A 14880-nucleotide genomic window follows, 5' to 3' on the forward strand; every position below is an offset into this window, starting at 1 on the left:
CAATGGCTGTATGTATGTTCACCACAAAGTAAGCTCCACACTCCTCAACCTTACAGTGCCTTGTCCAAAGTCCTTAGCTAGTGCCTTGTACATAGTAAACAATTAATGTCATGATTATTATTGGTGTTGCTGTTGCTTGGGGGAGGTATTGATCCAGACCTATGATCTGGATTGGTATCCCAGTGTGGAAATGCCCTATGCCAATACTTAATAAGCTCTTCTACAACTTAGGAGTCTTTGAGGGTTGCTTATAACACAGAGTGACTTGCCTACGGTTACCCAACCAGCCATGGGTAAAAGACTGGACTTACACTGAGGTCTTCCTGACTCCAAGGACAGCCTTTTATTCACTATGCCATGCTGGCTCTCTCTATAATAATAAAATATTACATTTTAATAAATTATTGATTTGTTGCACTGAATAATTTAGTCTCATACTCAAAATCCTCCACAACCTGGCTTCAAACTACCACCCCAGCTGTACCTCAGATTATTTTTTTCATTGCAGCAGCGTGGTATTGAGGAATTCACTACCAAAGTCATTTGTTCACTTATACTTTCACTCTTAGCCCCAGAATGCCTTCCCTTCCCTGGTCATTATCTTTTGAAAATCTAATTATCCATTAAGGCTCACATCAAATGTCACCTTCTCTACGAAGCCCTTCTGCTACACAGAAGAAAATTTCTCCCTCCTTTGAACTTTCAAATTACTTTCTACTTCTCTTAAACATAGCACATATTATATTATAATTATTCACATATAGGTCTTAACCTTCTGATTAGGGTGGTGGTGTCTTGAGGTCATGTACCTGTTTTATTTACCTTTTACCTGTCAGTCACTAGACATAGAGTTGAAAAACTTAGTAAATACCTAGTAAATATTTTTTGAATTAAATTAATTGAATTCTTCCTTACTTTTTGTCATATAAAGTCCTAGTTTTGTCTTTGTTTTGTCTCCAATTAATGACAGAGAATTTGACAAGATGCAGTTAAGCCAAGCTGCTATTTGTCAGTTTCAAACTCTTTCTTTGTAAAAACTATGTGTAATTTTCAAGGAACTTTGAAAAATGACATTTACAGGGACCTCTTCGCTAATGGCTACTTTGGGAAATCAATTTTCTTTGATATTTTGAGGATGTCACTGCACAGTTAAAAAGTAGAAGTTGTCTCTTCAATGCCTCTCAGTCTGTTGTCATTTAGAAACAAACAAAAACTCCTCCTGTTTTGTTTTATTCCTAGGAAATGTACCTGAAATATAGAAACTAGAGTAATTAAAAAGCAAGACATGGAAGAAAATTTCAAAAACCTTTACTCTTGACTTTTCCAGTTTATCCAAGTTTTTGCACCTGATGTTTCGCCTAGAGCATGAGAAACTATAGCCATACAGGCCAGCTACATTAATGTGCTCCAAATTTGAAATGTCTCTTTCCCACCAGGCCAGTTTCTTGTTTACATATCAAGAATGGATCTCATGTCCTAGGGCGTCAATGACTTCTGTGGTTTGGATGCTGGAGGTGGGTGGAGCCTCAACCTCAGCTAGCTTGGCATTCTACCATCCAGGCTCTGGAAAACCTTTATCCAGCCAGCTAGGAAGTCCCTTGCCTTTGTGATTAATAAGAAGAACTGTTAGGTTATACAGCAAAATCAGGAATCTACCATAATAAAGCATCCCGGAGGCTGTTTAGTTTGTAGACAAAGAAGGATGAGCTGATATTCCTTCATATCCCTGAGGAGGTCTTACCCAGATGAAAAAGGAAAGAAGCTTCCATCCCTATGAGGAAGGCACAGGCAGAAAGGGGGAAAGAAATAGACAAAGAACGATTCTAGAAAGGCAGGTTTAATGAACTGTTAGAATCTGATTAGAGGCTAATGTCCCTTTTAGTACTTTGTACCAATTTACAGCTGATATACTTTAACCATTTTCCCACTGGCTGTGATAAACTCATTAGTTTAAAAAATGCAAGCTAACCAGAGTCTTTGAAGTTAAAAACTGATAAATCATGAAAACCTGACTGGTTCATGTACCATTTAGCACATTTAAAATCTAACTATATTTTCATGGTGGGATTTTTCTTTTTTTCTTTTGTTGCTTAAATTTGCATATCCTAAAGGCATGATGATGTACCTTTTCAGCTCAAAAACAGAACTGAACGAAGTAAAACAATGTATGGCATTGTTTTCAAGATACCAAGCCTTTCTTGATACTACTCACAAAAGCAGGGTTTCCCAGAATCTGCCTGCCATACCATAATCACTTCCATTAATAACAATGGGCACCATTGGAGGTCTAGACCTTGACAGCTGAACTATTTCCTGAAGGGCAGTTCCCATTTGTATACATTTTAAAAGAGGTGAGCTGTCTTTGGGTTGAACATTTATGGAGGAAAAAATTAATCTTCAATTTCATCTTTTTAACCCTGTTTTGCATCAGTTTAAGCACTGAGCTGTACAGCATGATGGAAACCATTCACAGAGGCATATATAATTACAGAGCTTTGAAGAGGTGGTCATTAGAACACAACATTGACAGACATATCCGGGCAAGCCAAGATCAGATACACACGGTCCCAGAAAATGTGAATTTAAATATATAGTGTAATCCAATAAATTGGGAGTGTTGTCAAACCCATCTTGTCATGCACTTAATCAAAACATGTTTGGAGTTGGATCAATAATTCAATTGATCCTCAAGAGATAAATAGAAATTACACAGGGCCATCAATTTTAGTCTCTCAGTACTGATTATCTGGTACTTAGATTGTAAAAATCTTTATGAAACACCACAGTCAAAATGTATTCTGGCATTTGCATTCTGTCTCTGTTTCTGTCTCTGTCTCTATCTCTCTATGCAAAAGTGCGTGTGTGTGTGTGTGTGTGTGTGTGTGTGTGTGTGTGTGTGTTACTCATTTCATAAGCCATAATGTTAATCACTGAGAGCTCATTTTCCCAGCAAATCTGGGTCCAGCAGGACATGATCTGAGCAGCTAAGTGATGACTAATTCCATGTTCACTACTGGGGTGTGGCACATCTAGATACTACCATTTGCCAAAGAAGCATTTTCCACAGTCTGTGCAACATATCAGCGCTGTCTACAGTGTCTCTGTGAAATAGAGGCCAAACAGTACATATTCAGCAAAATGTACTGAGAATACACATGGCAACTAAAAAGAAAAATTACTCCTCAGTTGGAATAACAGAATTATTTCATATACCTCATACAACCATTGTTAAATCTACAAGAGACCCTCAAGGGTCACCTGGTTCAACCTCCTATCTACCCACCACTGATAAAATTACCACCACTATCACACTTCTAAGAGATAGTTATTTGGACTCTTCTTGAAGGTATCTAGTGATGGAGAGGTACTGTAAGCCCTCAGCTCATTTGCATGTAACTGTTTTTTAAGGCTTAAGAGGGTAAAACACACTAAATGAAAAATGAAAAAATTCTGTGTGTACAAATAGATGATTAAATAAGGGCTACTGATTTCATGGGTGGGATTCGGTGAGTTTTTAATCTCATAGGTGAGAAGTGAATCTCTGAATACCAGATGGCTTTGATGCAGACCACTAAAATCTGCCCATTCCAAAAGAAAAATGGTTTGAAAAATAGCGCTTCCCTAACATGCCCTCAAATCTTTTCTTTTCTTCTGTCTTCTATCTACTCCTCTCAGCTTGGCCCAATACAACAAAGACATCACTATAATTCACATAATGGTCCTTTAGATATCTCAAGATGGCTGTCACTCCCCTTTCTCCAAAGTTTTCAGGTCTGGCTACACTTGGTGATACTAATTAAGGTACCGTCCCTTTAAGGTACTGCTTTTTCAAATGGAGCAGTTTAATTCTGAAAGGGCAGAAAAAGTTTTTTTGGTATCAGTCAGTCTAAATGTGCTAAGTGCTAGGAAAACAAATATAGTAGAAACATTTTAAATAAATTTTTAAAAAACCCTAAATCCACTGATAAAGGATGCAAGGTATTCCTCTTTCATGGATGAAAAGTTTCATGCCTGTAAGGAGTATGAAAAAACCCTAGTTTAATAAAATTGCTAAGATATGTGTATAAAGAAACCTAATTTTCAAATGGGCTGTAAGCAAATGTGGTTGCAAAAGGGGGCAGAAAAGGAAACACAGGAGCTCAAATTACTTTGAAAGGTTCTAAGGTGACACCTCTTTTGAATGTGAATAGATTGATAGTTTAAATAGGCAGATAAAGAACGGTTATTTGTTAAAAACTGCTAGAATGTAAGTGTAAAGAAACAGTTGTCAGAGACACAGACTGTTAAATTAGACCTCTTTGAAGTTTAAAATGGTTGAAACTACAGGGAATTGTGGTCCCTCAGCTCATTTGCATCTAACTCTTTTTATGGCTTAAGAAGGTAAAACACAGAAAATTTTAAAAATCAAATAATTGTTTGTAGACCAGCAGATGATTAAATAAGAACTACTGATTTTATAGGTGAGATCTGGGGAGTTTTTAATCTCATAAGTGCAAGGTGAGTCTCTCAATACCAGATGGCTCTGATTCGGACCACTGAAAGCTGTGAAGAGTGGATGAAGAACACAGCAAGTGAAAACTAAAGACCGAAGAAACAGGAAAGGTTAGAAAGGTCGCCTCTGTTAGAGCTGAGTAAGAAGTTGTAGCCAGAGCAATCAGTTGACTGAAGGCTTCATGTATGAAATTGCTGATTGTTTGGAAAGAGGTTCCATATCATTGGACAAGAGTTTCACCATCAAATTCTGTCCTTTAGTGCCACCTGGGACTTGAGAGAGACAAAACCTCACAGAAGGAAGGTTTATCTGCCTTGCCCAGAGAGTCAATCTTGGCTGTTTTGCTGTGAGCTATGTTTGTTACAAATTGATGAGTTGAATCAGCATCCTGGTGAGTGAACAGCTTACTAGGCTTGTCTGAATTGTACAGAAAGAGGCCAAGGTGATGAGTTTTGCAGTTCTCTGGCTTAAAGAGAACTGCTATCCCAATTAAGACTAATTCTCAGTGTCATTTTAAGGGTGACTAAGCTGAAAGAGCTGATATGTTTAAATGTTCTAGAGTAAAAGAGGATTTGCCCAGCTGGAAAGTGGTGTCGATCAGAAGAGTTAGAAGAGAGGCAATTCTGTGAGGTACAAAATGTTTCTAAATGGATCAGTGATACCAAAGCCTGTAATGCAAAGCTGAGAATTTCCCCAAACACATGGGACTTCCTCGATCATGTATTTCCCTAGCAGATATCTGTAAGTCTTTGTCCCCTGTCCACCATGGACTCAGAACAGATTGGTGGGGGAGTGTAACCCAAGTTTATGTGTCGATAGTGATATACTTATTATTCTTGCATTTTCTTTAATACACTGGTAACTGTAATGTCATTATTAATTTTGCCTTATTACTAAGTAAATGGTCATTTTTTAAAACACAATTTGTCACCACTGTGAGAGGCTGAATGGAATCCCAATGGTAGGGGCTCAAAAGCTATAGTGATGAGAAAGGGTAGTGTATTCTCTCTAAAACAGGGATACCCCTTAAGATCCAGAGAGATTTTGCGTATAACCAGATAGTGGTGGGCCTTCTCTGGGAACCTAGATCTGTGAAGTTAGGTTGGGATGAGTGAGCCAGACCAGCAACTCCAAATAGGTACGCATATGCCTTGTGTGATACAGTCCAGATAGCCACCACATGTCCCTGCTTTCATGGAGCTCACAATCTAATGAGGAAGTCAGTATGAAAACAACTATGTACGAACAATATTTGTACAGGATAAACTGGAGATAATTAGCCAAGAGCTTGTTCTCCCTGACTATATGGAGAAGGGTCAGATGCCCTGAAGCCTTGGTCAGTACCAAGCATCCTTTGGTAGAAAGCAAAAGAGAATTTACCACCCAGGCGTACAGGAGGCCTTAAATATGGATTTTGGATACAGAGCAGTAGCTATTCCAATTAAGAAAGTGCTTTTTGGTCATTACTTTGTAATGATACTTTCTTCACAATATTTTACAATCATTTAAATAAGGCTTTAGTTTCTAAGATGGTTGACTTCCTAAATAGCCAAGTTCTCATATTTTTTTTCCTAACAATGAGATTTACACCTCTCTCCTGGAATATCTTGTAATTAACTTAATAAGTCATTCTTAAACTGAAAGCCATGGTTATTTTATCTACTCTATGAGTTTTGAAAATTTTCTCCTTGATGGTTTGCTTTTTTTCCCCTATAATAACAACTATGTCATTACAAAGCCTGCCTATTATGTTGGAAAGAACATTGGACTTCTGGAATTAGAAGGCCCCGGTAAGGATTGTGGCTTTACCACTTATAAGCTAAGTGACCTAAGGAAAGTTATTTCTCCTGTTTTTGACTCAGTTTCCTTGTAACTCATGTGGTTGAACAGCATAATCTATGAGGTCATTTCAACTCTAAATTCTATGTTTTCTTACTGGGACAACACTTACTTTCAGAGTCAAAGTAATCCAACTTGACAAAAGAGTTATATTTATAAGTATAAATATAGTGTGGAGAGGGGATGTGGCATAGTAGAAAGTGGTTTTCCCTGGAATCAGGAGGACGTAGAGGTTCAAGCTGTACCTCTGATACATACTAACTGTGTAACTACGGTCAGGTCACTTAGCAAATATCAGGAAACTTTCTAAGACGTTAACTACCAGACAAATTGCTGCCCTATACCGATCGTAAAATAACAGGTCTGAATTCTCTCCAATAGATTTCTTTCTGTGGGTGTGTGAGTGTGTGTGTCTGTGTGTATAGGAGGCGGCTAGTACCGTAGTAGATAGAGCACAGGACCTGGAGTCCAGAAGACCTGAGTTCAGATCCTGCCTGAGACAAGTAATAGCTGCTGGCCAAGTCATTTTACCTGTCTCCTTCAATTTACTTATCTGTAAAATGAGAATGATAATAACACTTGCCTCTTAAATTGTGAGGACCAAATGAGTTAATATTTGCAGAGTTCTTTGCAAACCTTAAAGCGTTATATAAGTGCTAATTACAAGTGATAACTAGGTGGCAGAGTAGGTAGGTTGCAGCACTGAGAGTTCAAATTCTGTTTCAGTCATTGACTAGCTGTATGACCCTGGGCAAGTCAACTAACCCCTCTTAGTCTCAGTTTCTTCACCTGTAAAATGGGATAATAATAGCATATTCCATACAAGGTTGTTGTGAAGATCCAATGAGAGTGTATCCAATGGATCCAAGAAGATCCAATGTAAAGTGCTTTGCTAACCTTAAAATGATATTGTTCTGTATACCTTTTGTCCAAACTGTAAGTTCCTACCCAGCGCCAATTAGCAACTTTATTTATGTAGTTATCTGTGTATATGGGGAGGATGTATATGCATACACACACATATTTAAAATTTAACAAGTATGGGTTTCACTTCATATTAACTTTACAGTTGCTTAGACAAAGTACAGAAATGCATTTTCTCCCTTTATGTAGCTTTTCCTTTTTATTTTCTTCCGCTAAAACAGAAGTGCCTACTGCAGTTCTTGCAGTATAGAGGAGACCCTGAATTGTCAAGGGGTATGAAAAATGGGGCCCAAACTATGCCAATCTGGAAAGGTTTGGATGCAGGGGTGGGCAACCTGCAGCCTCGAGGCCACATGTGGACTTCTAGGTCCTTGGGTGTAGCCTTTTGACTGAATCCAAGTTTTACAGAACAAATCCTTTTATTAAGGGGATTTGTTCTGTGAAGTTTGGATTCAGTCAGAGGGCAACACTTAAGGGCCTAGAGGGCCACATGTGGCCTCCAGGCTGCAAGTTTCCCACCCCTGGATGGAGTATGGAACCAGCAATAGGCTGTATCTCTGTTATCCAAATGTTCAGCCTAAGAAAATTCAAAGAGGCTTATCACAAGAGACTTGGCCAGCTGCTGGTGTTTATTGCTTTTTCAGGCACAGTAACTCATCAAAACCATCCAGCAAGGTGTGGAAAGGGTTGAGATTTGCATCCCTGGTGGAGTAGTCAAATTGGTGCCTACAGTATCCAGGAAATACATAGCTTCACATCGGTATACAATTCTTATTGAGTACTGAGAAGAAATTCAGTAATGATTTTTTAAATGGCATACAGTGATTCAAAAGCATTCAAAATTATATTTCACACAATAACCACAGCAGTTCCCATAGTGGAGCTGAGGAAATTTATTTCTCTCCCTTCTTTGAAGAGTTGGGGACCAAGGATATTATGCAATAAAAGATAGCGTTGGCATTGAGATTTGATTCATTTTTTCTCTTTCTTTTTTAATCTTTGTTTTAAGGCATGCTTATTGGGTATGAAAATAGGAAGAACATTATATTAATACATAATAATAGCTAGCAACTATATAGCACTTTCAGTTCTGCAAAGCACTTTACAGATTATTCACAAATATAATGTTTTATCCTCACAATAATTTTTATTTTATTTTTATAATGTGAATAATCTTAATTGAATTTATTCAATTTAATATAACTTATATAAATTATATATAAAATTATATATAAATTATATAATATAATTATATTTAAAATAATTTAAATAATTACATTTTATTTAATTTAAATAATTCAATATTTTCAATTTATTTTATTTATTAACCTCATTTTGTATTTATGTTTATGTTTTATTAGGAAGCAAAAGGCATAGGTTGAGTTGACTAAGGTCACACTACCAAAAAGGGTGTAAGAGTGGATTTGAATCCATTTTTTTCTGACTCGAGGTCCAGCAATCAAACCATTATGATATTCAGAAACGAAAGTGATATAAACACAAAAAGTATTAATAAAAAAAGCTTCTAAATGAGGTTAAAAAAGTCAAAATTCTCTTTTCCATTCTATTTGAATTTTCATCTAGTTTTTGCATTGGGAAAGTCAATCATTTACTAGGAGGAATAAGTACTAGAAAGGAGATCCATAAGGCTCTATTCTTATGCCCCTTTTAGTGTTAAAATGTTCTGTATAATATATTCTGAAACATTTTCCAAAAGTCTCCAACATAGCAGCTTCAAACAGAGATTCTTCTGTCAAAATGTGTGAGATTTATAATGCCAACCGTATGTGCTTAACTAGTAAAACCTCATATTTACATTACAGCAATTTACATGCTCTTGCAATTTACACTTCTACTCCAAGACTCATTAATTTCTTACACTGCTACTGGAAGCTTCACCTAATTTAGAATATAAGCTAGATTTTCAGAATTTTTCACGCACAAGTTCTATGCTGGATTTTGTCTCCCAGGGTCATGTGTGGTACTGTACTGGGTACTCTAGGCTATGACAAAGAGGAGTGAAGGCTATGGTACCTTAGCAAACTGAGTGCAAACCCAGTGATGGAGACCAGACCAGCCAAGTGTGGACAGGCCCATCACCAATACAATTTCACAATCCTGAAGCACCTAGAACTTTTCTTTCGGCCACAGAAACTCATACGGCTGTAGAATCAAATAAAGAGTGGAAAGGCTACAATCACTGTTTCCCACAAAAGTATGTATTGGACAAATCTTTTAGAAATTCTTGTTCAAATTATAAATGAATGCTCAGAACAAAGGTAACTAAACCTAATGGTAGAAGCTGATACTCAGTGGTATCATTAGCAAAAAAAGGCCCTAATAAATCTGAAGTTGTAAAGGAAATGCTGCCTCCCCACCCCTCCTTTTGTTTGTTGGTTAGTCAGAATGCCCTCCTTGCATGTCTATCTTGTTAGAGTTCTTTATTTCTATAAAAATTCCCACTATTGCTTCAAATATCAACTTCGATAAAATTTGCAACAGTAATTTGTTTTTCTTCACATTGTTTCAAGGACTGCATGGGAAAATTCTTGAGCTGTCATATGGATCCTTAATGCCATGGGGCTGGCCATTCTTGGTAAATGTATTCATTAGCATTTTCCCCTATAGCAGTTTCACAGAGAGGGGTTCATACCATTCAAGTTGTTAGAGAGTTCTTAATACCTTTAAAAGATGTCTCCTAGGCTGAAATCCAAATCAGGATTAAGGAGACAGCTATGATACCCTTTGCTGTGAAAAAGCTCTGTTACTAGCCTGGGATGAATCAATCAATCACCGAGTATTTCTTAAATGTTGTCTATGTGCCAAGTGTTTTTTTTTTCGTGTTTCACAACTTTAATAGACTACTCTAAGTATTCTGTACAAATCGAAAATCCCATATATTATTAAGTTACAAATGCGGAGTTTTAAAGGTTAGGGCTGGAGCATACTTTGTATGCCTGGTCACAGTGTCGATAAAGCTGTTACTCAATGGTAGCTGGAGATTGGCATCAGATACTGAAAAACTAGAAAAGTGCCACTGAACTCCTACATGCCAATAGAAAAACAAAATAAACCTACTCACCCTGGAGGATATAAAGTAAAAAAATGGAAAATTCCTTTTCAGTCAGTGTTTACAATATAGTTTAGCGTCACTGTTTCAGGGGGCAGCGAGTAGGGAGAAGATGAGTGCAAAAATATATAAAATGTATAAAAATACACAAAATATTTTTAAAATATTGAGTAATACAGGTCACAAACCAAGTGTTTGTGTAAATTCTAAGAAAGAACAATTTTCAAAAGGACTTATGCATGTAATATTTAGATCACCAAAAAGCAAATGTACCAAAACACTGGGGACAAGTAGAAGGCATATTGGAAGACGGGAAGAAAAGAACAAGAGCAAACTAACAAACAAAAAGGAAAATATGAGTTAAAAAAATTTTAAATACACAAAATAAAATTATCAGCAAAATTTATTTTTATTAAGAATACTTACAATTTTAATAATACACATCTTTTTACCCCGAGACGTTGTAAACTCTAACATTTATCAATGAAATCCTGACAAACTTCATTTCAAGTAACTATCGTCACAATGTCTGGGAGGAATTTTCAAGTGCCATCTGAAAGTTCCACTCCATTGGAAGCCACATAACCAAGCTATCCTTGTTGATATGAAAGTAGAGCAATCAGGATCCTATTTAATTACTTTTTTTTTCTTTGTAGTTTCTCATTTGTTATGTGGTACCGCCTGTTCCCAAGAACCTCTCTCTCCACTTCCCCTTGAACGGTACTCATTTTTAATTCTTAGAAAACTGTAGTATTTTATTTTTCAAGTCACATAATATCATTGGTTTAGAATACAGATTTTCAACTTTTGGGTGCCTTTTTTCAGGGAAAAGTTTGAGGCTATTAAAGGAGCTTTTCAATTCCCCAAAGGCAATCTAAGCCAGCTTTCTTCTTCCTGTTTATGTTTGGACCCAATTCAATGCCTATTTGCATTGTTTGCCTAAAATAGATAGGTAGACAAATTAGACAGACAGATCAATAAGCACTCTTTAAGTGCCTACTATGTGCTAAGAACTAGTAACACAAGGAATGGCAAAAGACAGTCCCTGTTTTAAAGGACCTCACAATATAATGGTGAAAACGATGTGTAATCAAATATATACAAACGAGCTATATACAGGATAAAATGGAAATAATCAACAGAGGGAAGACACTAGAATTGCAGAGATCAGGAAAGCTTTGTGTAGAAGGTAGGATTTTAGTTGGGACCTAACTTGAAGGAAGCCAGGAAAGCCAGGAGGCAGAGATAAGGAGGAAGGGCATTCCAAGTATGGAGGACAGCCAGTGAAAATGCTCAGGGCCATCTCCAGTCATCTTGATCTATATCTTGCCACTAGACCCAGACGGTTCCAGTAGAAAAAGTGAGGCTTGTGACTTTGCACAGCCTTCCCTAACTTAAATCCAACTCACTTGTATGTCGTGGCATCACCTCCATGATGTCATGGGCCTCTTCAAGAATGAGGGACAAACAATGAACAGAGTCAAGAGATGGAATTCCTTATTTGAGGAAGAGCAAAGAGGCAAGTGTCACATAATGGAAGTGGGAGAAGGGATGGTAAGGTGTAAGAAGACTGGAAAAGAAGTGGGAGAGGTGAGGTTATGAAGGGCTCTGAATGCTAAACAGAGGATTTTATATTTGATCCTGGAAGTCATAGAAAGCCACTAGAGTTCATTGAATGGAGAAATGACATAGAATGATTCTTTTGGAAGATCATTTTGACAACAGAATGGAAGATAGGCTAGAATAGGGAGACACTTGTGGCAGGCAAACCAACCAGCAGGCTACTGCCACAGTCCAGATGTGAAGTGATGAAGGCATTACCAAGGTAGCGCCACTATCAGAGGAGAGAAAGGAACACATGTAAGAGATGTAAAAAAAACCAAAAAACTAAAATTGACAGGCCTTGACAACAGATTGGATACAGGGAGAAGGGAGCAGGGAGGTGAGAATGAGAAGTTGAGGATGACACCTGGGTTGCAAGCCTGAATGACTGGGAGAATGGTGGAAGTTTAAAAGAGGAGAGGGTCTGAGAGTCAACGTAAGAAGTTCAGTTTTTCAACATGTTGAAACAGGACACCTAGGACACAGGACACCTAGTTTGAGATGTCCAATGGCCAGTCAGGGATGAAAGACTGAAGATCATCAGAGAGCTTAGGGCTACGTAAGTGGATTTAAGAATTATCAGCATAGAGACAATAACTGAATCTATGGGAGTTGATGAGATGACCAAGTGAAATAATATATAGAGAGAAAAGGGCTTAGGACAGAGCCTTTGCAGACACCCATGTTTAGCAGAAGAAGACAGGAGAAAAGAGACTGAGAAGAAACAATCAAACAGGCAGGAGAACCAGGAGAAGACAGTTATTCCAAAACCAAATTCACATTCTCTTCCTAGAGAAGAGGGTGATCAATGGGGTCAAAGGCTGCAGAGGGAATAAGAAAGATTAAGATCAGGAAAAAAACATCCAATTTTGGTAATTAAGGGATAGTTAGGCAGAGTCTCTGAGAAGAGACAACACTGGGTGGGAAGCACAGCATGCAAGCAAAGCAGAAAACAGAAACAGATCAGCAACCATCTAGATGGCAAAGTGGATAGAGTTTTAGACCTAGAGTCAGGAAAACCTGAGTTCAAATCTAGTCTCCAATACTTACTAGTTGTGTGCCCTAGGGCAAGTCACTTAACCTCTTTGGATTCTGCTTATTCAACCATAAAATAGGGATAATAATAGCAACTTTCCTTCCAGGGTTGTAGTGAGGGTAAAAAGAGATAACACCTGTAAAACTTAGCACAGTGTCTGGCATATAGGAGGCTCTATAAAAATGCTGTTACAATGCTATTAGAAGAAGGAGGAGCAGCAGCTGCAACAAGGAAGATGTGTCTGGCATCTCTGATCTCATTTATTATCGTAGCTTCAACTCTCATCTTTGCAGAAATTACTTCTAAATGCGTATCTCTGGCCCTGACTTCCATCTTGAAGCCCAGGTCTGCCTATTGATCATCTCTACTGTCTATTAGATATCTCCACTTTGATCTCATCCCACCATGCTAAAACTAACCTGTCCAAAATCAAACCAATTATCTTTCACTAAAGACCCGCCCTTCTCTGTTACTTCCATATTTTCCACTGTTTCATTCATTCACGCTTTAAAATTTGGAATCACCCTTGACTATGTCATATCAATTCTAAATTCCACAATACCTGCGCCCCTTCCATTCCATTCTCATCATCATCACCCTACTTTATGACTTCACTGTCATCTGGGTGGGTCACTACTAAATTTCTTAACTGATCTTTCTACATCCAGCATTTCTCTCTTCACAAGACTGTCCTATTAATCTTCCTTGTATTCAGATCTGATTATTTCACTCCTCCTCTCAGGACTCTTTAGTGGCTCATTATTGTCTACCTTAGCCTGGCTTTCAAGACTTTCCAGAATCTGGCTCTAACTTCCCTTCGTTACGATTTTTTTTTTAACCCATATTGTTTTTCTTGTGGTGGTTGTTGTTTAGTCATTTTTTGGTTGTGTCTGACTCTCCCTGACTCTGTTTGGGATTTTCTTGGCAAAGATATTAGAGTGGTTTGCCATTTCCTTCTCCAGCTCATTTTACAGATGAAGAAACTGAGGCAAACAGGGTTAAGCAACTTGCCCAGGATCACACAGCTAGTAAGTGTCTCAGGCCAGATTTGAACGCAAGCAGATGAATCTTCCCGACTTCAGGTCCAGCACTCTATCTATTAAGCTACCTAGCTGCCCCAAACCCACACAATTAACTTCTCCTAAAATGCACTCATCTACCCCATCTTTACCTGTTTAAATGTGACACAATATGTAAAAATCAACTCAAATGCTTCCTCCAGAAAGCTTTCATTGATATTCTTATTTGAAGTGATCCTTCCTTTGCTAGAATTGTCCTAACAGTTTGTCCTTCTTTTACACCTTTATCATCCCCTACTTTGTACTGTTTGTATCTTGTTTGCCTCCCCACCACCCCATATTGATCATCACCTTCTTGAGGACCAGGATGATGGACTGTTTTATATTATTTTATATATGTATATATGTGTATATATATATATATACATATATATGTGTGTGTGTGTGTGTGTGTGTATGTATGTATGTAAGTATGTATTTCTCTTAGCAAATACTCAGCCCAGTGTTTTACACACAGTAGGCATTAAATGAATTCTTCTTGGCCATAACTTACATTGTTGAAAACATATAAATTTAGTTATTCTATCATTTTCAAAATTTTACTTCTCAACTTTATCTAGGAAATAAAAGTTCTTCACTGTGATGGTGAACTGCCTGTTTTCATCAATTTTGATTTGAACACATTGTAGTAAGGAAGGTGGAGCAATTCTGATCTCTGGCTATCAACACTAAATATGACATCAAATGCCTAACACAGAAAGATGATGACAATAAAAAGTGAAATTGCAGGAATAAAGGTGCTAAGTGTAAGCTGTCCTAGGATTTAGGGCTGGAAGGGTCTCAGAGATCATGGAGTCTAACCCTTAATTTGAAATAACTTTTTAAAATTATATCTGTT

At 37.5% G+C, this 14880-nt stretch overlaps 1 protein-coding gene across 1 annotated transcript in view; it reads right to left on the reverse strand.

Moving 5' to 3' along the window:
• Positions 1 to 13463, reverse strand: part of KLF12 (Kruppel like factor 12) — a 191940-nt gene extending 178477 nt beyond the window's left edge. Inside the window, exons 1-2 of the mRNA XM_036755754.1 lie at positions 13383 to 13463; positions 12100 to 12159 (exon numbers count right to left, since the gene is read on the reverse strand). Of these exons, the coding sequence (XP_036611649.1) occupies positions 12100 to 12159; positions 13383 to 13463 (141 nt within the window). The remainder of the gene's footprint in view (positions 1 to 12099; positions 12160 to 13382) is intronic.
• Between the last annotated feature and the right edge of the window lie 1417 nt (positions 13464 to 14880).

This window comes from Trichosurus vulpecula, chromosome 4, assembly GCF_011100635.1.
Source record: "Trichosurus vulpecula isolate mTriVul1 chromosome 4, mTriVul1.pri, whole genome shotgun sequence".
Taxonomy (NCBI): domain Eukaryota; kingdom Metazoa; phylum Chordata; class Mammalia; order Diprotodontia; family Phalangeridae; genus Trichosurus; species Trichosurus vulpecula.